The following is a 26,331-nucleotide window of genomic DNA, read 5'->3' as shown; positions in this document are numbered from 1 at the left end:
AAGGGCGAGTAAGTTGTCCGCTATAACATAGTGGGTTAACACAGCATCAGGTAGAAGCACCCTCTAAAAAGAACACGTTGGCTTTGTTCACAGCGGTTAACAGTATACGCCTTACATATAAGCGCAGAAATAAATGAAAAAGCTGTTTCCGCACTCGTGTCTTGAGGGGCGTGTAGTGCCCAAAAGAACGTGACACACCACCTCTCTTGCTTCGGAATTCCTTTGTAGCCACACTTGAAGATTTTAGACTGATTATTGAACATACTGAAGATTCTACGTTCGTGCGTCTGTTTCTTCTATACAAATGCCCACAGTTGACCTGGTGTCCATGGTAACGCCTAGCGCGCAAACAGTACCAGTATTGTTTTGTGTAAAACATTGAGTGTATGCGATCACAGCTTTGAAGCTAGCCGTGAACTACCCCAGGCGTAATTTGGCTTTCCTTGTTCTCAAACAATACTACGCCAGACTATTCTCGCGGAAGTCTCCAAAGTGGCAATTCTATCTCTGGGGTTTGATTTCAAGGGGTTGTTGTGAAAACACATCAAAGTTATTAGCGTGACCGTCACCTGGCTTTGAAACCCATTTCTTACTGACGTACCCCTACTAGAATAACAGCCCACATCACCTGTCGTTATCAAAAACTTTAATGGCGCTCACTTACGCGTATTGCGTTCCTTGTTTCAGAGGTCCGTTGCAACTGCTGCGCTCGCCGTCACACTGCTCCCAGCCTAGAATACAGCTCCTGGCATTGGATTTCCTTCGTAGTGCAGAGCAGTTAAGTGGGTCGCTTGAACTTAAACCTGGGTATTAAGCACATATCTTTTAAATAGAAAAAAAATGAACTAGAGCTTGATTTTTTAGCCGTGACATAATATGCCTGGAAATACAACCGTTTCGATAATAAAAACATTCGCAGAATATTTTTCTTGTTTATCAAAAACCAACTTCAGCAAAAGTCAATCACAAAACTTGACACAGGACGTTCATTCGTGCCACCAGAAAATCGCCATAACATCGCCATTTCTTCTTTATATTCAGGTGGCAGTGAGTGGGTGATGAGGATAAGAGGTGGCGCACTTTTCACGCAACTAATCAATGTGGCATGTGTATCATAGAACGTATCCTTCCATTGATTTGTTTTTATAACCAAGTTACTTAAGCGGCCAGTATATGTTGAGACGAACCTTATGAAAACCACCTCTCTGACCGCGTGTAGCCTTCACCTGCGCCGTTTCCCGTAACGCGATTGTCAAGACGCCATGAAATCAAAGCGGGAAGTGCAGTGTTTTTATGTATGCATCTTTTCTCATTCTTTTTTGTTCGTACCATTTTTGCACCAAATTCATGTAAAATAATAAATGTCCCAGCTGCAGCTTCGCAGTTCCAAAAAGGCCTGATATCAGTCCATGCAGTAGTATCACCCCAAGCTGGGTGGAACTATGTGCCATTCAACCGGGATAGTCCCCAGCAGAGATCATTTCGGACACATCTAATAGTGGAAGCTAATTGTGACGTAGTTCCTCTAGTACGCGCAGTTTGCGGACACGCAGCAACGCGTTTCATTTATGCTGCGTTGCTCCCGTCCTTAGTCCCTTCAACCAGCCAAGCGGGCTAAGTGCTACGCTAGCAGGTGGTCCGAAATACACGTTCTTAACGCCCCATCGAAATTCGAAAGTCAACAAAAAAAAAACTCTTCGATCTCAGTTGGTAGACTGTAGAGTGCCCTCTTACTTAAAGCAAATAACCGTTCTTGCACACCCAACAGGTTTATGCCATTTCTAACCTTACCCGCCGCGGTGGCTCAGTGGCTAATGCGTTGTGTTACTAAGCACAAGGAAGCGGGTACGGCCGCTTTTCTGATGGAGGCGGAAGTGAATACGCCCGTGTGATTGAGATTTAGAGGAACGTTAAAGATCCCCAGGTGGTCAAAATTAATCCGGAGCACTCTACCACGGCGCGCCTCATCGGCTGTGTAGCATCGGCGGGGTGAGCCCTACAATAAATGAATCAAAATAATTTCTGACCGTGTAGGGGAAGTGAAGACAAAAAACAAAATCTTGGCTGAAATTTCAACCGTAGCACAGGCTTGTAAAAAAATTGTGGGCGCTTAATGCAGTTCTTAACTAATGCACAGTGACCCAGGTGTGAAGCAAATGCAATTCGCTACAACTTAGGTCGCATTCAGCTTCCTGACCGTTTCACTCGTTTTAACACCAGAATTGCTTGCCAGGAGTGCCTGGTAGTAAGGAAAGAGGAACACAAAATTCGCACACACCTTTGTGGGCCATTGCTTATATATAAAGGAATACTGATGTGGTGTTTGTTTTACATTTTGGTATTCATAAATGCAGTCATGTAAAAACAATTTTGATAGAAGTGTGATCAACAAGTATCTTAAAGCATTAGACCGGGCCATCTCCACTAACGCGAAACCCGGGCAGGGGCGAAGCATGCACTGTATAAATGTGTTCTTGGGGCCTTGGCGTTCTCCCCCACGGAGACAAATTCATCGAGGGTGGAGGTACACAGCTTTGCTGTAAAAGTGTCGCGTCTTTGAAGCAGGAAGCATTCTAGTGCGATGCGTTGGAAAACGAGTGTCCCGATGTATTCTTTTAGTACGCGTTTTTCGCACTGATATGGAAAATTTCTAGCGCGAGGCATTGAAAAATGAGGGTCCCGGTGTTTTAGTATCGTGACTACATGAAACGACGATGACGACAGGAGATGCCGGGAGCCCGAACTCCTAAGGGGGTTCACCCCTTACATTCGTTGGGTAAAGTAAAAGCATTCTTGCTGCTGGCCACTATGATGTCAATTTTATTGCAAACTCAAAAGACGTCAAGGAGATAGTAGGGAGAACATTTAGCAGGGGCGATTCACAGCCACATTCCGGCGATTTGTCTAGGACAACGCAGAACGTTGTCTGTGCACTTGGCGGCCGTCGATCCAACCCACCGCCAAAAACGTGACGCGGCGTTTGTAGTGGGGCATCAAGATTTGCTTGTTTGTATGAGAAAACGAACGTGCTATTAACGCGCTGATAATTGTTTTAGTGATGGCCTATATTCTTCGCTACTGCCTAAACACGTCACTGTATTGCGAATGCTGAAAGTTCTCCAACATATCTCGCGTTTTCGCAATTAAGGAACGTCTCCGGTGGCTGGGACGCAGCTGAGTAAGTTATTAAAACCTAGTTGTTTCAAATTGACTGAGGTTGAATTTTGTCCTTATGGCTCCTTTAGTTCATTCCACATGATTGTCGAAGTGGGTATTCCGAAGGCATCAACTGTCGCGTGCCTTCTAGCCTAAAGGTAGCCTAGGCACGTGTAATAGCTATTCTAACGTTCTTCTCGTACGTAGTAGCTTAGTATGAGCTAACATGGCGTCGACTCTTACCTTTTCTAAATGGGTTCCAGTGACTCGGTGTAACGATGTGTGGGGCCGCCGCATGGCTTTGTGACTCCTGCCAACTTACGTCCTTGTTAACAGTGTCACCTATATAAACAACGAAAAAGTGCATACCATCCTTGCTCAAATACCGAGCCCCTATGTTCGACAGAGACGCGTTGCGATGTCACTGCACATTTTGTTGGTCTTCTCAACTGTACGGTTGTTTCGCTTTTCATTTAGGCTGTACAAATCAGAGAATTATAATTAACTGAAATAGCCAGACTCAAGCAAAAGTTAGGCTTTCTGCAATAACTTGAGGTAAAAAAAAGACCAGCGATCCTTACTCCCTCAGTAGTTTACTGTTGCGTGGGCGCTTGAACTTTTTCGAGCGGCCATAACTGTTGTATTATCACGGTTTAAACATACCATTATTTCATAAACAAGCACAGAAACATGAAAAAATTGCTAATCAGATATACACTTCAGGGGAGTCATATGCACTCTCACAAAAGGCCGTATGCAAAATTTGGGACGTGAGAACAAATTACAATAGTTAAATTTTGTGTATCAAATATAGGGCGCCGAGCTCAATTTTAATTCTAATTTTAGCTTGAGATTTCATGGTAAAAAAACAAATAACATGCTAAGCACCTCGGCAGCACGCATTCGCATGCATTCGCACGCATATCCCTTACTACTTAGCCACAACTATAAGCATAAACGTAGAAACATGCTTGAACATACAATTTAAATCCCCACGTAGCTCGATTACGCGCCGACATCCACACGTATTATAGGCTGATGCACAGAGGCGAGATTAGATTTTGAGTGCGTGCATAAATACATATTTATAAACAGACGTGCTTGCACACATAAAAAACACCCACATTCACACCCATGCACACAACTTCATATTCACTGTAAAATTACATGGCCCCAAAGGTGCAAGTGCTTAAGTACAGGCATTATATAATTGAACTCGCTTCCACGTGAGACACGCACCGACTCTTCATGACAAGCAAACTGCACCAGATGGGCACCAGAGCTACCACAAGGTGTGAGCGAACAGCTGTGTATATCTTTTACAGAACCTTTGAATAGTAAGCTGAGACGACGGTGTTGCCTGTCGCTCTTAGAATTGCCTGTAAAACGGCTTCAATGGGCTCACAAAAATTAAAAGCACCATCCATTAAATTAATGGACACTACGAATACAGAAATGGCGACAATACATAAAGTCGTCGATTAATATATGATTGAACGTTTTTGAGGCCCGAAGACCAGGGTACTACGGTATTTACCGACAAGCTGCTTAATCTACGGAAAGCTACGGCGCGCGTGAACTAATTTGGGCGTGTCCTCAATCCCAGTTGTACGGATTCAGTCGACCTTGAAGATATAACACACGAAAACGGGCTCGCCACGGACAAGTACCAGAAATAGTTGTGCAGTGTTCTTTTTTTCTAGTGTTGAGACTCACGAATCAACTCGGGCGATCCCACGACCACGGCGTAGGAAGTGATCGCCCCGTTCCAGTCGTCAAACAAGTCGCTGTAAATGAGGAACGCCTTCTGAGTGTCCGGCTGCGGGGCTGCCGGGATGTCGACGGCGCTGAGCAAGGACACGTTCCTCGGGGGCCGAGGATCTGCGAGCGACAGTCCGGACAGGCAGCACCAGGCCTAGAATCTTAGTTGTTCTGACGTTCAATCACTAAAGCAAGCAAGACTAACTTAGCGTAAGAAAACGTGGTGTTTTTTTACTCCTTGCATTCCATCTTGTTATGTCTGAAGCGGTTATGTGCACACGCCACTCCTTACATTGCACTAACCATTACGCGTGGATGCAGTGTTGTCAAAACGTGATAAGAGTGCATTTTCTGTTTTTGCTTTCAGTGTCATTCAGACACGTATTATAGGGTATCTGGAATTGAGGGCTAGTTAGAGGCACAATTAAATAACCAAAGAAACAAGACCACACACAGGCCAATGGCATTTGTCACTGTGCAAATAATGTTATGCACAGTTCTGCTTTCTTTATGAATGCATTCGTTTATGTATCGACGAGCAAAATTACCTATTTATGTATGTGCGTATGTGCGTATGTATGTATGTATGTATGTATGTATGTATGTATGTATGTATGTATGTATGTATGTATGTATGTATGTATGTATGTATGCATGTATGTATGTATGTATGTATCTATGTATGTATGTATGTATGTATCTATGTACGTATGTATGTATGTATGTATGTATGTATGTATGTATGTATGTATGTATGTATGTATGTATGTATGTATGCGTGCGCGTGTGTAAGTATATACTATGAATGTGTGTATGCATGAAGGTATGCATGATGCATGTACAGCCTTTGTCAAATTTTTCCAGACCACTCCTACGCTTTCTCGACCACAAAGTATTGAAAAAATAAGATTCACCTTTAAATGTGACAAAAACATTTTGGTACAGTAAGAAATAAAGGGGTTTCCTCGTGTTTTCCGGCTTAAAACGTTTCAGCCTCGCTCCGGACGCAAGCTTGTAGAATGAATATTTGCGGCCTGCGCACTTCTGCCTTGGCCTGCAAAATTTTGACAAAGACTGTACGTATGCATAGAAGTATGCATTGCTACGTATGCATGTAAAGTGTAGGTATTACAAAATATTGTGTTTGTGTCAATTGGCACGCCCCTGTTTGTGTTGGTTTGTTGTATATCTTGCCCTTTCTGACAAGTTTCCTCACGCGCGGTTTCTTCTCTATTCGTAACTTTTTGAAACTTAACACTTCAATACTCATCTCTTTTAGCTAAAGCTATCATCCCCTTGAGAAATATATTGTTTTGGGGAGTCCTTTGCTTCAGGAAATGGTATCCGGAACGTGCTTCTCAAAAGGTTAGAGAAATAATTGTGTCGCGCTGATGGCGGCAGTTTTGTAGACCGGGTACGCTGATATCTTCTAGAAATTCAGGAGAGTTTGTTGCTGCGCTGGTTGGTGCATATTAAGTTTAGAAGGAACCAGCTGAACATTGAAAACCAAAGACTAAGTGCTAATAAAAAAGTGACAGGAACAAAGTGACAGGGAGAAATATCATACATTGCATATTAAGTTTAGAAGGAACCAGCTGAACATTGAAAACAAAGGACTACGTGTTAACAGAAAAGTGACAGGAACAAAGTGACATGGAGAAATAGCCTCCATTAGGTGCACGTGTTGGTGACGTGAAAAATATCAACCATCGGTTCTCTTCCAGCGTACAGCTTCACCAGTGCGTTTATATGTGTAGCCTGCTTTTGGTGCAGAAGGGCGACTTAAATATTATCAGCTGTGTGTTCTTGTAAAGACTTTATATGGTTGCAGGTATTTTGCTCTAAGTCACGCGCTTAACTAACTAAAGCAGCATTGTAACAGCAGAACTCGCTAGGCCGGCCGAAAAACATCCGTCCGGCGTACTCCAAATCCCCGAATCATCAAGAAAAAAAATGTGGTTAGGGAGGTCCCCGGAATCAAGCCCGGGACCTTGACGCCATGAAACCCAAACTTAACCACTGAGCCACCACAAGGGCTCGAGGTTTATCAGCAGTGGGGAACAGTAACATGTGCACCAAATTGGAAAGAAAAAACGCTTTCGTGGTCCGAATTGAACCTAGGTCGCTCTCGGTATGATACGGGCGTCTGTCCGACTGAGCTAACATCGCATTTTCCTTTATTTATCGATGGAGCTATCATGGTATTCCTGCCGCACAGCATTTGTTTTTGTGCTTTGGACTTGGCCGCGAGTTCAAGTGCGCGCTAACACGGACAACTTTGGGAGAGATGTGAAAGCCTGCGGAAGAAATAATATGGACACGCTAGTCAAGGAGAACTTTCATCAGTAAGTTCACAAATAAATCAGGGCGATGACATATGGAGCCGAAATTGGACGCCTCACCTAAGCAGAAAGCGAACCTGGTTTGGGGCAATGGAACAAATAACGGTAGCAGTAACACTCAGAGGAAACTGGCTTCCTGGATCAGAGAACAAACTAGAATAGATTATATCGTAGCTCAAACGAAGAAAAATAAAGGAATTTGGGCTGGCCACTTAATCACGCAAAATGAGAATCAGTGGACTACCAGGGTGACCGCGTAGACACCCGGAGATGGACCTAGCAAAAGAGGAAGGCCAATCATCCGATAGAGGGGCGAAATAAGGAAATTCAGAGGCAAAGAATGGACTCCAACGGCCCGGGACGGGAGTGGTTTTAGGTCGATAGTAAACGCCTTCGCCGTGCAGTGGACCTAGTGGGCTGCTGCTGGTGATGGTGATGCGACAACAGGTCTCCGACGAAAATAGAGGAGCTGTAATCTCTGCCGTTTCTCCAGCCTTGAACAATTAGTGCAAGCTGCGCCTATTTTTTTGTTCTATCACCGAATGTAAGTTTCTTAAAGTGAAAATGGTTGTAGCGCAAAAACGACGATGGACGAGTGAGGAACAAACGGGACGAGCGCTAACTTTCAACTACTTTATCTAAGAAAACACACATGAAATATATTCTTAAAGTGCTTAAAGTGCTCTTTATTCTTAAAGTGCTCTTGCATTTCTGTGGCACGTTTTGATCTTATAGAACAGGAAAGTAGAACTAATATGCGTACTGTTCAAAGAAAGGGCCTTGACTCAAATTTTTCAGGAAGCGCTCTTCAGATTTCGCCAGAAATCAATCCTGGAAACTCTTAAGTTTTGTTACAACGGCGCTGAAACGCAACGCCCATAACACATACTAATATATCTCCTCGGTGCGCTCTAGGCTCGTCTAATCAGTTGAGCATTGCGTTAGACAGTTATAAGTGGAAACTTTTATTTTTAGAGTTCGCCGGATAGATTTCATGCTCAGTTCAGCGGGAGGCGCTGAATATGAAAGAACTGTTTGGGCAACTCCTACAAAAAGGCATAGGACATCATTTCACTTTCGCCGGATCCTTCTGCGCTATTAACTGGGTAATATAGCCTGGGCTGTAGGCGTACAGGAACATTTCTGTCCGCCTTGATAGCGATTTTCCTTTCATCACTCATGCACCAGTACGAATTTCTTACTCTCATTCATTGATCGTGCTGAGGAAAGCCAACCCACGACCTCTCCTTTTCCCTCGCCTCTCAATATACATGTACCTTTACGTAATACCAGGGCGCAAACATAACGGTAAAAATTCTGAAGTACTGTTTTGTGCAGCACGGACTTTTTACAATAATGGGAATAAGCCTGTTTCCAGTCTGACGCGTTATTACAAATATTTCTCATGTTTAATTAAGACTTTTTAATACCCGATGCAACGTAATACAGCCACTCACCTTTTTCTAGTGCGGCCGCGTGCGAGTCTGAATGAGCGCGTGCCCACGCAGGTACGTGCTCATTTTCCTCGCCCTAACGTGGATAAGGCGTTGCGCTGCTGAGCACGAGGTCGCGGGTTCGATTCCCGGCCGCGGCGGCCGCTTTTCTGATGGAGGCGAAAAGCAAGAACGCCCGTGTGTACGAGATTTCGGCGCACGTTAAAGATCCCCAAGTGGTCAAAATTAATCCGGAGCCTTCCACTACAGCGCGCCTCATCGCCTGCGTTGCGTCGGCGCGTTAAACCCTACAATCAATCAATCAATCAATCAATCCTCGCCCTAACGTTGCAGAAAGCTCGGCCAGCTAGAAATGAGGACCCCAGGAAGGTATATCTCAATTTTTTTAGGACAGTAGTCTAGCAGAAACCTCTCCCAAGCTTTACACCCTCGTTTAAACAGATCTGTGGCATTTTACTGGGTATTTCCAATGCAGAACTTCGGTAGCTTAAGGGGCGCACTGCCTCAATTTTATTACCACATCTCGAACCTGGAAGGTTTGCTCGGCAAGCGGACTCATTCATTAAATTTTAAGCCATGGGTCGACGATTTCGCAAAGAATAGTTCTTCAGAACAAGACCGTCATGCTCTTCACTTAACGGCTTATATGAATGGCAAAGATCAGACGTGTTTACGTATTTAAACATGATAGTCCTTCTGGGGCTGCAAAAATCTCAAAAAGTTTAGTTTCTATGTCTGTACTTCTGCCTCTCCATTGATTCAGCAGGCGAGGGAAAAAATAAAAAAATTCTTGAACGAAATAGTTATACAGGCGGAAATCTTTGCAAACCCCTAAATGTGGTACCATACCTCATGCTCGTAAAATCATTCAGCAACAAAAAAAAACATTACGCTTATATCAAGCAAAACATCAATGCACAACTGGAATTCGCAGCTTTGTTTAATTTAAAAAAAATGCGTTATATTTGTGATCGCGAATAAGAAAACCCGCGTTTAAAACAATATTTCGAACCGAAAATGCAAGTAGGGCACGTCACGAGAGTGAACAGGGTGGCGAAGCTCCAAGTTCAACAGTAACAAACGGTACTAACTGATAGCGCAAGACCAGTAGCCGAACGCATGAAAATTGGATTCGAAACGGGAGAGAAATCGCGTGACATTTGGGCGGCAGGAGAAAAGGAAGGCATTTACGTGTATAAGCGGCGGAAAACTAATGTCTTTTGACGTCGAAGTAAGGTGATACGCGGCGAATTTTTTTTTTTAAACAAGGAACTAAAAAAAAAAAGAATACGTGCGGTTTTAATTACTCAACCTCACAAAGTTCATTACATACGAACTCCGGTAAACTAGGAACACCGACCGCCGCATACCTTTTGCGAGGTGCGAGATCCACCCTGGATATCGGAGTTTGAATGGCAGCGTAGCAATTAATTCTCTGGAAACAACGACGTCTTATTCCCCCTATCGCGTCTTCTTTTTGCTTAGGTGTGTGTGTTGCAATGTGCTACACCAAGCTTATCAATTTCTTTTTCCGTCTTTATAGCCTGAAAAATTTATCGTGTTCCTAAAACTAATACGAACCTCATTTAGAGGTACGTTTCTCGTTTTTTTTTATCTTAACTAGCCTGCTGCGAGTATATTACGGGTGCAGACGCATTTACAGTTAAAGATGAGTATTTTGCGTAATTCGAGAGCATGAAAATTAGGATTTTTAAGCGCTTATCTTGCTCTTGCAAGTCCGTATTATTAGGCTATCTGTTGGAAGTTCCCGACGTTTAAAAAACTCAGTTTGAGAAGGACGAAGCTAGCGTCATTAGGGCCTCAACGGAACTTTAGCAAGGTGCTTATAGCAGCACAAGCCGAACACCACGCCAGCCTGCTTCAGCTCACGTGAATGCATAGACCGCACAAGCTTTACTAGAATATCAACCGCGAGAACGTATACGTTCTCAGTTTTCTGTCCAAGGGGAAGAATAGAAAATGAAATATGAGCCGCAGAGGTTCACCTGATGTGTTTTAGGCTATGCAATCGCGCCCTGAGCTCCGTTCACACGATTTCGGGAACAGAACAATGTACTTTGGGTTTTTCTTCGCTTTTATTCCTTATTTTGTGTCGTAGCGGCTTCAGTAGATTTCTTTCTGTCTTTTATTTACAGAGTTGGTTTAGGGAAACTAGATGTAAGAGGTAATTTTTAACAAGGTTGATTGATTGATTGTAGGGTTTAACGCGCCGACGCAACGCAGGCGATGAGGCGCGCCGTAGTGGAGGGCTCCGGATTAATTTTGACCACCTGCGGATCTTTAACGTGCGCCGAAATCTCGTACACACGGGCGTTTTTGCTTTTCGCCTCCATCAGAAAAGCGGCCGCCGCGGCCGGGAATCGAACCCGCGACCTCGTGCTCAGCAGCGGAACGCCTTAGCCACTGAGCCACCGCGGCGGGTTTTTTAACAAGGTGTTCAGGTGGTTGGTGAAGGCGGGTATCTAGCGCATGCGGGTGTCTTTACTCAAGCCACTTTTCGCGGAAGGTTACCGTAAGGGTTGTTTTGAAGTAAAAACCGCAATTTGGATGGCTGGTGGTAAAACTTATGCAGCGCTCGTCTATGTCTCCAATCAAGTTCACCTTCCATCCTGCTCCTATCTGGCTGTATTTGAAAAAAAAAGCAACTTTTGCAGCTGCAAGCTTTTACTGGCTCAAAATCGTTAAGATAAAGTCCTGTAAGAAAGTACGATCGCCGGGACAATGTCTGCAGGCAAAAAAACCATGTTGGAAGAATGAAATCGGCTATTACGTTGCTATGCAGTAAAGAAGCCTGAAAAAATTAGTAGCCTGTCTCTTTGCTGCAGGCGCGTTTCTCCGGCTCGCAGCAGCAGCACTGCAGAATATTCTTTGTTCATGTGAATAGCGTAGTAGCGTTGAAGGCTGTACTAAAACGCGGACGTCTGCTGCGATGCCTCGGCCACGCCGCGGTACTTTACGAGCGATTTGAAGAGATATCTCGTCACTGCAGTTGAGTTGACGATGTTGTAATCATGTCGGTCAGAGCTTTTATTACCATTGTTTTTATCGCTCTTGATTGTTTCAACCTATCCCAAATTTCTCTATAAATTTTGGATTGCGAAATATAATTAACGCATGGAATGCATAGCCAAAAATGACGACACAGACACAGTGATATCAGCGACGTCCTCAGCGTGTCGTTGCAGGAGTAGCCGTGACTTCTTCGTGCTCGAACTTTAAGAGTGAACTACACAAGTATGGGACACTGATCTAGATGATTGGATTCATGATTCACGTCGCGAAAAGGGGTCACGCGTGCAAATATCAATGATCATGTGGGAATGTGACACCTCAGTCTGCTCAGATAGATGACAATTGTCTACTGAACATAGATAATCACAAGGCCTGTGCCCAGCTCGGCGGTTAATTGCAGTGCAGCAGTACAAGACAGGGGTGTTTTTTAGGTAAGATTCGATGGGTCACGTGGGATGCCCGATAAAAGATCTGGGAGTGCTTCGCACATATATGTGCGCAGAAAGGAACGGAATCTGAGACCCAGTTTACTAAAGCGAAAATTTCAATGCCTCACTGATAACGGCCATTCCGTCACAAAACGCTGTGCAGAAAAGGCAACCATACACACAGAGTGTAAATAAGCGATGATCATCATCACCAGACTATCTACGCGCACTGCAGGGCAAAGGCCTCTCCCATTATTCTCCAATTACCCCGGTCCCGTGCCAACTGTGACAAATTTATCCCCGCAATTTTCTTAATCTTATCCGCCCATCTAACTTTTTGCCGCCCCTGCTACGCTTGCCTTCTCTAGGGATCCACTCTGTTACCCTTAATGACCAACGGTTATCTTGCCTGCGCATTACATGCCCTGCCCACATCCATTTCTTCTTCTTAATTTCCACCAGTATGTCCTTAACACGCGTTTGTTCCCTGACCCACTCCGCTCTCTAAGCGATGATGATGATAACCAAAGGCATGTAAAGCGCCTAAAAAAACTTCCCATGGGCGTAATTGAACCTGGGTCCCTCACGCATGGAAGCCGACCTCTATCCAATAGCGCCATCGTGGCATTGCCGAAGGAGTCTGAATTTCTGGTTTTCACTTTGACTCAAGTTGCTTGGGAAACAGGTCCACGTTTAAGCTTGATTCCTCTTGGGGAAGTACTTTGCTTTTTTTCTAAAACAGACAGTTGATACAAAGCATTCCTGTTATGTACATCCTTGTGTTTTGTCTTTTGGCGCGGTGAGCCTTAAATCGTAAGTTTTTCTGTGACCAAAATCACTAACGCTAAAAGCAGGAGTGACTAAACACGTTGTATCTTATTCGCAGCGGGTATCACTACTAAAGCGATAAATTACAATTCTACGGCTAGTTAAGCGACGCCGCTGCTGAGCCTGGGCCACCCGCTGCAGAAGCTCTTGCTTCTTTCACTGACCTATTAAAGTTGGCGCTTTTTAACACGGTTCAGGACGCGTCCTTTCACCCCAAGGTGACCACACGTGATCCGCTATTTGTGTGAGCCCATTCCCCTTCAGTTGCAACAAAGAAACAGTCTCAAAACTGCTACAAAAACTACACAATTGAAATAAAACACCCTGTGATTGGCGTGCCTGCATAGCTTTCCGCTGGCGCAGCGTACTTGTGGAAGTAATATATACAAAAGTAAACGTACAGGCCACGGGCCGAGAAATGGTCCTGCCATTTGCAAAAACATAATAGGGCTCCTGAATATGCCCGCACAACCCTTCTTTTCGCGACAGTGTACGGCTTATACACCAGCTACATTGGTGTCTCGAATGCTTTCGAAGAGAAAAGTCATTTGACTCAAATGGGAATGTAAACCTGGACCACGGGGCTTCTCTATGCCATTTGGGTGAAATGGGCTTCGTGGTCATTCGACCCGAACGCCCACCCCGGACGACATTCGAAGCCCTCGTCCCCATACCTTCAAAAAACTTTCAAAATATAATATTTGAAGAAAATTAATTAACATCACCTTTTTTTATCTAGTCCGCCGTGCTGATGGCTTATCCTGAATTTAAAATACGGTTCCAAAACATTCCTGATAAACTCTTTATCCGAGGAAGCGGAGAGCTAACGCTTTGAAAGGGATTCGCAGTTTGTCAAAAAAAAAACCACCGTGAAATCGCATTCTTAGATAATTTTAAACACAACAGTATGTTTTTATATGGAGAAATTACTATAATTATAAATGTAGCTGTACTGTGTGAAATGAGAACTTCAAGTCAGCGGCGCCCCTGCAGAGTATCGAGGAAATGTCAAAGCTTTCAAGTGCCATAAAACCGTAGTAAAGCACTGCGCATTCTGAATGACATTCGAGGTCCCTAATTTGAGTCGAATGATGTTAGTCGCTAATGCGTTTGATATGCCAGCATAGCAGGATTATTAAACACCCCAGGAGGCATCCAGACTTGCCTTTCGATTTTCCAAGGCACCACCGAGTCACCAGTAGAGCTCGAGATTCGTGGCTTGTGCCTCAAATGAAAGAACAAGTCGTCCTGAATCTAGTTGCTTGATGCTTCGAATCTACACACTATCTTAAAAAGCTTCGACTACAAAATTGCGTCTATAAGCATACACTGAATGGACGGGCCCACATGCAAGTGGTGTGGGGGTTCACATGTGTAGCTGCTTGGTATGGGGATTATTACTACAATCAGAAATCCCGTGTTGTTAGGCGTGCACTAATATATCCACGGCGTCTAAAAACCAGCATAAATAGAGCACTGTGACCCACTCTACTTGGGAACACCTTAAAATAGCCGTTCGATGTTCCGCCATATACAGTGCAATGTCGTTAAACCGTAACCGTATAAACCGTACTGTGCTGAAATGGATTTTGACTTCGCACTTTGGCAGTTTCAACTTTGGGCTTTAGAGGGTGGATTGTGGACTTTTATTTGACTCAGTTTGCCCGAAGAAAGCTTCGCTTTTACAGGGAAGCTATTGTTGCTGGCCGTACTGTGTGCGGCGTCACCAGAAACCCCCAGGTCATAGGATTCTAGTTACTCCCTCCGCTTACCGCCCACGTAAGCGCGCGTATCACGAGAAGCGCCCGGCGTCGTCCAGGCTTGAACGTGGCGCTGGGACAAAATACTAATAAAACAGTTCGTGTGCGCCCGCACCTCGAGGGAGGATAACAACACAGCTCGCCCTGCAGGCGCCCAACAGTTCGCGAAGCTGGTTCCGGCCGGTTATAGCGCACGCTCGCGTATTCCACTTTAGAACTATGAAAACCTGCGGACAAAACAATCTGGATCCGCCACTGCATGAGGAAGACGACGATTAGCTGGGTATGACGATCACTACTACCACAACAGTGAAAAGCGACGACGGAACATGTAAACAAACAATGTCAAACCTAATGCAATGAATGGCGGTGTGTCCTTCATTGATTATATAGGAACAAATCCTCCAGCTTCGGTATGGTTCAAGCTTTGCAAAACTTAGAGTAAGCTTCGTCAATTTTTGTAACGATCTTTCTCTTACGCAAGTACAGAACTAAGACAAGCAAAGTCAATTTTTGTAACCATCTTTCTCTTACGCAAGGACAGAACTAAGACAAGCGAAGTTTGAGCTCGTAAAGACCACCAGCTCCGCTGTTTCCCGAGTCTTCGTGCCTCAACTGCGAATGTGGCCAAATTTTTCGAGCGAAAGGTCTTATGCGACTGCTCCGGTAATTCAGCGGCGCCGTTGGTCTCAAAGAAACCGAACGACTGAAGAGTCCACCGAAGAGAGACGAGATAAAGCGAGCAGGAAAGTGGGGGATAAAAGAATGGCAAAAGTGTGAGGAGGAGTGGGGTATGCCGCGCGGCACGAGACATTTTCGGCGACAGCGACGCGCTGCTAGCCCGACGATGATGCAGTCGGTTACTGGGACGAAGGAAATGCTGCGTCTGCCAGCTAAACCCGCCGTCCAAGCAGAGGTTCAGCGTCGGCGACGCCAGGATTCAGAAGTCCGCGGCGCTGTAGCAGCAGTTCTACGCCTCTCAGGACCGCAACAGAGTGACGGAAGTGGCTATCTACTTGCGTATGGCTCTGTCAGCAAGGCCTCCCTCATGACAATCAATGACCCGAAAAGGAGTGTTTCTTGAAGGAGGAGTAATATGTGATGAAGAAGGAAAGTGGTCTCTAACCATACATATGAGTTTGTCTGAAATGTCTAGTATCAACATATTTTGCACAGCCGAAATAGCTAAATCGCTGCGATCAACTGACGCATTAGAGAGTATGTAATTGGCAGAGACTTGTTTATGTATCATCTGAAAGTGGTTTAAATTACGCGCATGTTTCTTGCAAAGGTTCCTGCGGAAAACGGCGTGGGAGAAGATAATGTACATATAGCTGGTTCTCAATAAGCAGCCAAAATGTATCCAGTGATAGTCCGGCGAGCATTATTCCAATGTAATTATTGTTTTAAAGGGACCCTGCCACACATCTTTTAACTTTTTAAATCTTAAATGTTAGCACAACGTACTCATCCAGTCCACCGAATACTGAGATTAGGGGGTAACAAAGTACTCAAGCCAAAACTTACTGCTCTATGCTCATCAGATAACCTGGAAATTCTCAAAAACTTTTTTCTCTCTTTCGTGACCATGACGTTCTTCGACGGCGTCAATTACGTCACAGAGGCCATGTAGCGGCTGTTGGCCGGTTTTCCTTCAGTTGCAGCAGTGAGCGTTTTTGGATAGCAACTTTAAAAATATATCCACAAAAACAAAGCAGGAACGGAAGGCGTATCTGGTGCGAGGAGCAAATCACACAGTGCCGCTCCTCCCTGGCGATAACTGTAGCTTTCGCACTGCTTCCAGCCGCGAAGGAAAGAGTGAAAGCGTTTATCGAAAGCGTTGCAGAGTCCCTTTAATCTGTGCTTCACCTTGAATGCGCATCACCTGGTGGCCTTACCTCCGGCAGGGACCGTGACTCGGACCACTGGTTCGTACGCATCACCATCAGTGACAATTCCGGTGTTCCGGCCACGGACATCGAAGGTGTAGTTGTACTCTGCTGGTAGTTCGTCCACTTCGAACGCGCATGCCAAAGGTACGCCCTTACAGGCGCAAGAGCTCAGTAGTAGGGGACTCTCAATCACCATATCATTCATCGGATGCTTGCCTGGCTGAAAGTAAGTTAAAAAAAAACAAAGTAATGGAAAAAAACATTATTCAGTACACACAAAGAGCGCCACTTACAGTTAGCCATTCAAAGAGAGAGCAAGTGATGGTTAATGTTGCTTGCCTAAAAATATTAAAACAGTCATTAAAACATACTGCTTTTGCTCACAACCAAAAGTTCGTGAATTATTTTCCTTGAATGCCGCACTAAAACCACGAAAGGTTGAAGCAGAGATTCGATTTTTGTTTTGTGGAAAGAGCCATGGGCAGCATATTTGTATTCTGAACCTGTTATCGCCTCGTTAACTCTTTTTGCAGTAGTTCAGGTTTTCTTAAACAGCCATTCAAGCACCAAAGAGAAGTTAAAATGGAGAAACTCTATACTTGATGATGCCATTGGTCCACAGGCTACAATATCCAAAATAAACTTTTATTGGTGTCTTCGATACTGTTATCGATATATCGGCAAATCGGCCTTTCCGTTCCTCTCCGCCATTATAAAAACAGCCACCACGAGAATCAACATCACTTCGTTCTCAGCGGCGTAACTCTCCAATCAGTGAACTGCGATGGCGTGTATGAGCCTACTTGAAACGCAATTATCCCAATATGCATTGCACATATGAGGGATTCAGGGCGTATACCAGCCAGGTAAATCATAAACACCCGGAATTGTCAGGGTATCTGAACACTTCACTTATAACAGCAATGCAACTGCAACAGTAATATGGACCTTACGCTGGTCTTTTGAGGCTCCAGATAAGCAATGGAGCCGAAGGGAAACAAAAAACCTATGTTCAGGATTTACGAAAAGCTTCGCCCCACTTGAAAAATCATGATTCAGTACTAAAAACTCAGCCAACACGCGGCCCTCTAGAGCAAAATTAATTTTGTTGAGCGCAGACAGAAAACAAAGTTGCTCACAATGCAACCTGCTGTAACGCTGAATTCTGACAATGAGGCCATCCAAGGCACAAAGATCACGCGCATCCTGTAGGTATAGTGTACAGCGCTTGCAGCCACCGCCAGCTTTCCCTTATTTGAGTGTGCAGTCGATGGGACACTTCTTCCGCCGGCACCGATGAGACAAATCTAGGCAGGGAACACGCTTTGCACCACCTGCACGTAAGCTCCTTGAAGACCACCAGCCTCCCCTTGTCCCCTGCCATTTCCCAGGAGACAGCTCCGGCCGAGCGGAACAAAACATTGCCACGCTTCCGATTACCCCCAAATAGACTCTTCCTGCTCTACGCCATGACCGAAATGTCCAGTTGTGCGGCCGACGCGGTCCTAGCGGTGCAACCTCAGAAGGCAAGACGGAAGCTTCGAGCCCAGCTTCGGCCTCCTAACACCTGTAATGCTCCTAAAACCTAAGTTGCGCAGAGATAGTTTCGGTGTGATGACTAACTGCACTAGTTCTGCAAAATGTTTACTGAAGAAGTTCGGCAAAAGGTTTTACTAACTGCAGTATTTCTGCAAAAAACTTTGTGGTACACGACCTTTCAGAGTACTTTTATTCAAGACTGGACAAATCGGAAACTTTGTCGCTTGGGGCCTGGGCAAGCAACCTTAGAAGGAACAGAAAGGCCGGGTACTGTGCGCTGTCTAGAAAGCAGTTTTCGAAGAGTGACTTGGGCAGAGCGGTAACTTTACACTAATAGTAAGGAGAAGGGCCGTGCGGCGAGGACCAAAACCTGACCATGTCCCCCCTCCAATTCCAGTCAGGACGCCTCTGACTAGTCGAGCGCCGTTCGTATAGACGAGTCCGGAGAGAGGGCGCTTATATTGTACGTCTAACAGAACAGATCCTGCACAACCTTTTACGACAACCCAGTCGCTATAAAGCCTAAATAACTTCGTTCATTCAACTTTCCCATCCCGTTTCCGGCGTTCCGGTTTATTAGTTCAGCCGCTGCCGGCCTGACGTGACGGAACACCATAATTACAGAGATCTACAACGCACAAGCGCACGTATGCACGACGAAATTAACGAGAGAGCGCGATCGAGATAGAGAGAGAGAGAGATGTAAAGTGTGTGTGTGTGTGTTCGCGCGTGTGTGTGTGTGTGTGTGCGTGTGTGTGCGTGCGTGCGTGCGTGTGCGTGTGCGTGCGTGCGTGTGTGTGTGTGTGTGTTCGCGTGCATGTATGTGCGTTCGGGTGTGTGTGTGTGTGTGTGTGTGTGTGTGTGTGTGTGTGTGTGTGTGTGTTCGCGTGCGTGTATGTGCGTTCGGGTGTGTTTGTGCAGCAGAATGAGCTGTAGATGACGTTAGTTTTAACACAAAATTGACAGGATTTTTGTTGCGAAAAAACTCCTCTACATCACTGGATTCTGCGGATGTATGTTAGAGCCCTACATTGATGCAGAGATGTTAACGTTGGTAAAGAGCCAGTCGACTTTATGCGGCGCCCGAAATGACAGTGGAGGACGCGGGTATGCCCCTGCCAAACGTTAAACAGCTCGTTCAGCTAAACTGAACTTACTGAACGAGTAAAGTAAGAGCTATCATGACGCTGCGCCTAAAGAAGGGCCTAAACGAGAATGATTGGCGCAGGTTTTTAGTCGTCAATGCCTAAATGTGGGCTAGTTGGTTCGAACTGTGAAACATGGTTAAGTAGCGCGGTAAGGACGGGACAAAAGTAGAGACCACCTAGAACTAGCGCTAGTCCTGTGTGGTCTCTACTTTTGTCCCGTCCTTACCGCGGTACTTAACCATGTTTCACAGGTTTTTAGTCATACGAAGGGAATAAGAAATAAAATACGCAAAGACAGAAGGGTGATATTGATGTTTCCCCTCCAAAATCTGGACCCGCACTTGCGCAGATGTCCTGAACAATTCTCACAAAGCTATCCGACATTGGCACTTATAGTGCATGTTTGAAAAACGCTTTAAAATTACTAACCAACCGATTCATTTCGTTGGTGTAACAAGTTCGATCAAACAATTATTTAGAGCGGAAGAACCAGGAGGGTGCCACCATAAATGTATGCGCGTACTCGAAATCCTGTGTGAGTACTCTGCAGGCTAACAAACTTTTCATGCCCACATAGTAGCCGATACACCGTGTGGTTTTGTGCACAACGCTTCGTAAGTACGAACCTATGAAACCATCACACAATATGGGGTACTTGGCTCAACCAAGCCTCTTTTTTAATTGTGCTCCAGATATCAGATCAGTGGCCCTCTTTTTATACGAGTTTAATTATTGTGCGTGTTTCGCGCAAACGTTTTTTCCATTTTACTGCCTTAGAAAAACTGTATTTTGGCGATGCCAAATTTCAAGCGACAAATCAGGCAAACATTTTTTCAGGTGCGCGGTTGTAGCGGAGGAAAGGGGATAGGAATATTGGTTATATTCGATTTCACCTAGCATCAAGGGACATAAGAAAAGAGCAGTCCATAATCCGCCTGTTTCGCTGCGGTGTGCCTCCCTCTTGAGGTAGCGACGGAAAGCAGATCGGAGGTCAAGGTTAGCGCGGTGCGTCGTGGTTGTTGCCTACGGTGTGAGCGCGTTGTATTTCGACGCTCGAAGAGAAGGTAACTTTCCGTCTCACCTAGTCGCTTTCTTTTTAATCTTACACTTCCCTGACGACTGCAACCGCATCAGCATGCAATCACCTGGGGAACAATTCATTCCGGGAGGCTTTCTTGCCGCTACCAACGGCTGGACGAACTTAGCCCGGTCGACCCTAGTTAAACGGGCGCAGTTCACCGCGGTTAAGCGAACCGCGGTTAGACAAAACCGCAGTTTGTTGCGTTACACGGCAGACGAAACAGCGGTTACCCGGCTAACCATGGTTAACGCAAACTGAGCTTGGCCAGCTCAGTTCAGTCACGCTAACCGCGATTCCCGCAGCCGCAGTGCTCAAAATCGCGCAAGTCAGTTCGTACGCAAGTTGCGGCGCATCAGCGGAGGCAAAAAAAAAATCACCTGGTGTTCGGAGGAGACGAAGGTTCTCAAATAGCGGGCGCCCCAATGCCCCCAAGAGGCGCTGGCGTTCTTTGCGTTGCTCTCGCAAGCATCGCGACTATATATGAACTAGAATACTGTAGCGCGACTGCCCGTCAGCAGCGGCTCTTTTCCCGATCCACCGGATCAACTACGACAAAAGACGTGCTAAATTTGTAAATTCCGCGCGTCGTCCGTCAAAAAAATGGATAAACCAGGCAATCATGAAGCGTTTTCAGCACTCGGAAACGATCGGCGCGCACGTCGTCCGTGCCTGTGAACACGCCGGCGCGCCTGCCCATACGGAACTGCAAGCGGCTCGAACCGGCCCAGATCACGGCAGCAACACCTTATCGCCGCTCTTCGAAATCAATCTGATCGCGGAAAAGAACTTCCAAATGCGAGAAAGCTGATGTTATTGCGGTGAAAAATTGTGCTATGGATTGCAATTCGCAGTTGTAGAGATAGCGGCGATCAAATATCCACCGCGATGCTAAGCCTAAACTTCCCAGCACCGAACCGACCTGAGCAAACCAAGCCGGTTGCGAGCATTTGGGGAAGCCCCTCTCCTCGCCGCGCGCGAGTGCGTTGCGTTTGGGTCTGAAGCGACTGCTTTATATTTCGTTTTGTCTACACTGCTTTTCTTTTGTTTTTTCTCGTTAAGTTAAAAGTGTGGTAATTTATTTTTATTACGCTCACAACCAAGTGACCGCGGTCACCACAATAGGAATTTTGTGTGTACCGCAGTTTGTGATAACCAGGGTTAAAGTTTCCTAACCACGGTTAACCTTAACTGCGGTTACTTCTGCTTCCAATTTTCATACTGGCGTCTCACAGCCCTAATCTAGGCTTGTCGGCGTTGACTGTCACTCGTAGCTGATGGGAAGCGCAAAAAACGCCCGTTATTGTAACCCTTGTCCCGAGAGGTGCACTTGTACGCAGCACACGAAAGCGGCATTGCATTCAAACGACACAAAAGTGGCTAGATAAATATTTGCAGTTCACGTTGCCGACGATGCATGCGCCTCAGCCGAGTGTCGGTGGACGCTGCCGACGGATGGTGCAGTGGCCCTCCAAACAGTGTCTCGCATTCACCGCTAGGGCTTCGCGCATGCGCAGTGGCGTCTTGAAAATGGCGGCTTGTGGCAAAAAGGGTCCTTCTCATTTTGTAAACACGGGTAAAGGCGGCTGATATAGCTTGTTGATTCCCAGGAGGTAATCCGACGTAAAGGTTGCCATAAGAGGCGTATGAATTTCCGCCTCGATTTAAATATCTATATACTGCAAAAGCATGCAGTTGCAGAGTTTTTTTTTTATTCTATGGACGCGTCTAGTAGTTCGATTAGGCGGGCCGCTGCTCAGACTTAGGAACCCCATACTTGAGTTCTACGGTCAGCAGGGATAACTGAGTGCCCGCACAAACGAAGGTAAATACCTTATTTGCAGTAGATTCTCCCCTTGAAATAATGACCAAAAATTGTTTGTACTTGTATACTACCCCCTATATACTATTTCATCGCCCTGGTTTTCAGACAAAATTATGGTTTGCGCTGTTAAAGAACAGGATTTCCCTTCTGGCTCTGGGTGAAAGAATTTACGTTACAGACAGGTACAGAAAGTAGTTTACCAGTTTACCTTATCGGTTTCCTTTGTTATCTTCATCTCAGGGGGTAACCTGTTAGTGTTTAGCTACTGTTGCAAAATTCTTTAGCAGTAACTCGTTTCGAAGAACCTTAAGTAAACAGTATTGAGGAAAAGAGAACAAAAACGATCATGTAATGTAGTTGGACGATGCCGAATATGCGTGGACACGAGTACATTCAACTCACGCGCCTTTAACAAGATCCACGTGTTCTGAATTTCTGTTTTACGAGGTTTATTTGCTATGTGACATTGCTAATCGAAATACCAGCTTCAACTTATCGAAACCACTGATTTATCCCTGGTCTGAAGGAAAAAACACGTCAGCACCGTCACGTAACTGTGACCCACGGAAATTTTCAGCATTGATACACCTAATGTGATCGTCTTGCAAGACAAAGACTATTGAAGCCACAATTGTCGCCAATGCACAGCGATCCAAAGCAACAAAGGACTGTGCCGTTCTAGAAAAATTCACGAACGGGTGAATACCGGCTATCTCTAGCCCATAGTTTCGAATAAAGGCGTAATAAGAGAAGCTGTTTTTAGATGCGATGCATCTCTTGCTCTGAGGCATGTCCCTCCTGCGTCGGCGGCGTCCGCACGACACCTGCGCATGCGCGACTCTCCTCCGCTCTTCTCTCCGACAGCTGTGCGCAACACTCTCACTCCGTCTGATTATCATAAACAGCTGCGTGCGCGCGCTTCGCTCGCTTCACTCAGCTCCCGTCGCGCAAGTGCGCGCATGCACGACTCTCCTCCGCTACCTCCTCTCCTTCAGGCGCTGTGAATATAAAGTGGGTAGCTCGCTGCGGCGGTTCAGTCAGCGCTCGCTCTCGTTCGACTCCACGTGGCTTGGGTGTACAGTCATACCGACCCAATGGAAACGCCAATTGAACCCCCCGATGCGTCGCATCACATGAGGGTTCCGTCGCGGGAAGGTGGGCGTAATTTTTTTTTTCTTTTTCCTAAAAATCTTTTTGCACCAACACGACATTTAAAAAATATTTATTCGAACTTCAACCAATGGCATTTCCCGACCGTAGTTCAAATAAGCCGGCGTAAACCCGGTTGAGCGATTCACCGTGGTGCGAGTGGCAAATGCAATCTCAGGCAGCTTAGCATCCCAATCCTTGTGTTGCTCCGTATGAGCAATTAGCATCGCCTTGAGATTGCGATTCACACGCTCAGTTATGTTTGCCTGAGGGTGATAGGTGGTCGTACGATTGTGTTTCACGCCTACAGCTCGGCAGTTGTCCTCAAACAATTTGCTCGTAAAATACGTAGCATTATCCGTTATGGGAGAGTGTGGTAATCCGGCAACAGTGGCGGTGGACAATCCCGCGCGATGGACATGTTCCGGCGGAGTATGAAGATGTGGCGCGAGATGAGATAGGATGGAACATGGCGGACTCGGCAGGGCTACGTGTGTGCAGCCGGATCGGCTGAGCAGTGGACCTTGGCTGAGCGGGACTCCCAGTAAAGGTGTGATCGAGGGGGCTCAGTGTCTTTCTGGGGAACCGCGGCCGGGTGCAAGAACCCCGGTACCACAAACCATATCATTGCATGTTACGTTTGCAGTCTTTACCTTGGTTCCGTTGTACCTCACGATGTATTGGAATAGTTCACCCCTGAGGACGACTGGTGGTCGCCATGCCAGCCGCACAGTGTTGTTCTTAAAGGGTAGTGCTGTAAGTTCCCTGACGGGGCCCGGTGCTAGTGGGAGAAAAAACAGAAGAAAGAACTTTCCAAGATTATGAATAAAAGAGAAACCTCTTCACACTTGAAAATAAGTTTCCCTCTGAACATTGCAGCAAACAATCGTGTACCGTAGAATAAAAAAAAAGAAATGTGAAGCCATTATCGTACTTACAAGTACTGTGACACATACGCTAGAAACATGTGCGAACTTACTACAAACACACCACGCGCCACTGCAAGTTTGTTTCGTGCAAGGTATAATCATGATAAAAATAATTTCTGTGATATGTTGCGACCTCCTACTGCTAACTCGTACTACGCCACCTGCAAAAGTTGTCCCAAGCAATGCACACTCTACCACATGATCTGGGCGTGCTCCCACACACCATCCCTCTCCCCATCTGCTCCCCCAACCATCACCACTGAGAAGGCTTGCTAGCCAGCCCGGACCTCGGCGATCAGCTTCGGCTGGTTGAAATAGCCCACCAGGCAGCGACCGCCCAAGGACTTCCGAACTGAGCAGGCTCCCCTTTACCATGCCTTGAGAATTAAGATACCAATAAGGTTTATTCCTTCTCCCCATAATCCTCCTGCTGCTCCTCCTCCTCTTCCTTCATGTTTCTAAGCGGGGACCGGTATTTGTCATCAAGCTGCTGGCCTCGCAAAGTGCACACCACACAGGCTCTAGGGTCAGTACAGAAGTCGTATCGTTTGCACAACCATCGGTGCTGACAATCCGTAATACTTAACATTTGTCACAGAGTAAAAAACTTCAAAGCTACCAATATTTTAACGCATACACTGCACAAGAGAGCAGCGACCATTTTGTACACTTTGAAGCACTGAAACGCAGCCAAAGCGACGTATCTTTTGAAAGTTTCGCAACTGAACTCTTCTTAAAGTAATGCTGTTGAAATAAATTGAATGATGTCATAACAAAAAAATAAGGTACCTGAGCCTTCGTATGACAATGATTCACCTGGCCTTTCCATCGCGCCTGATACGTTCCACCTAGTTTCTTTGATTTTGTAAGGACTGTTTTAATTACCGGACTGACTTTTTTCCTCCGATAGCATTGAAAATGTACAATTGAGGTAGTCTTTTTCCTGTCGGCTTCCTTCCCCACCAAGAGCCTAACGCACGAACGGGAATCTTCAGCATTAGTTGTATAGCCGAAATATTGGTTCGGTTGGTACCCCGTTTTTCCACCACTTATGCTAGCGTGCCGGCCAGGCAGACTTCAATTTACAAACATGATTTTTTTTCTTCATGACCGTAAAACCACGGAAGGCTCAGGGACAGGCAAATAGGAACCAGGAAAACGCCTTGTATTAGTAGCTTCCTTCGTGTGCGGCGTCTTTTTCCAAGATTATTTGTCCTGAACTACACCCAACTACAGCAGAATATGTTGTTTCGCAAGTTGATAATCACCCGTGGAGCACATACAAGCGGGAAGGTAGACGAACGCTGAGAACGAACACGGCACAAGAGAAGAAAACTGAAGCAGCAGATGCCGAATTCAAAGCGAAATCTGCGCTAATTAGATGTGGAACAGCTTACAGCGCCAATGTAAACGATGACAGGAGAGAACACGGAAAGCGCATTTCTCTTTTCTCTAAATATTCATCAACCTGCCCGCCACAATGTCATCGACATGAAAGTAGCTCAGATTTTGGTTTGAATGTGGCATGTACTGCTTCAGTTTTCTACGTGTGTTAACCGAATGCGACTTAGCATGTCGCTCAATGGTCTGAAACGGAAAGCAAACGCAGAGACGGTCATTTTTGCTGCGAGAAGCGACATACCTTCAGCGAGAGTTCGGCCCGAGAGTCGAGCTCTGGGACCTTCCAAGCGATGTCCTCCGAACACGTTGTAGGCTCGAACCTCCACGTCATACTGGGTGTACGGATCCAGACCCTTGATTAGGATGTTTTGTGTTGGCACGTCGCTGCTGTTAATCGGCAGGCTGTTTGGAAGGCTCCACGTGACGACGTAACCCTCCAGGTCACCGTTTCTGTGAGCGGGCGCTGACCAGTTGAGAAACAGGCTCCTCGACTGACGCTTCACGAGCGTGAAATTCACAGGAGCTGATGGTTCTGCAGCGGTAGTGTTGAGGAGAAATGAATTAGGCGGAATGCTTGCTGGGATGGCTAAGAAGACGCGAGGCTCATA

General features: G+C 45.8%; 1 protein-coding gene across 2 annotated transcripts in view; it reads right to left on the bottom strand.

The window, feature by feature from the left end:
• Nucleotides 1-26,331, bottom strand: part of LOC144141083 (tyrosine-protein phosphatase 10D-like) — a 164,009-nt gene that overhangs the window by 51,390 nt on the left and 86,288 nt on the right. For both annotated transcript variants that reach the window (XM_077672604.1, XM_077672605.1), the window contains exons 11-16: nt 25,965-26,255; nt 24,047-24,174; nt 16,661-16,874; nt 4,873-5,037; nt 3,400-3,498; nt 665-803 (exon numbers count right to left, since the gene is read on the bottom strand). In XM_077672604.1, coding sequence (XP_077528730.1) covers nt 665-803; nt 3,400-3,498; nt 4,873-5,037; nt 16,661-16,874; nt 24,047-24,174; nt 25,965-26,255 — 1,036 coding nt within the window. The remainder of the gene's footprint in view (nt 1-664; nt 804-3,399; nt 3,499-4,872; nt 5,038-16,660; nt 16,875-24,046; nt 24,175-25,964; nt 26,256-26,331) is intronic.

This window comes from Haemaphysalis longicornis, unplaced genomic scaffold (assembly GCF_048455015.1).
Source record: "Haemaphysalis longicornis isolate Haplotype H1 unplaced genomic scaffold, Haemaphysalis longicornis Haplotype H1 scaffold_6, whole genome shotgun sequence".
NCBI classification, from domain to species: Eukaryota; Metazoa; Arthropoda; class Arachnida; order Ixodida; family Ixodidae; genus Haemaphysalis; species Haemaphysalis longicornis.
This window is presented reverse-complemented; position numbering and strand designations above follow the sequence as displayed.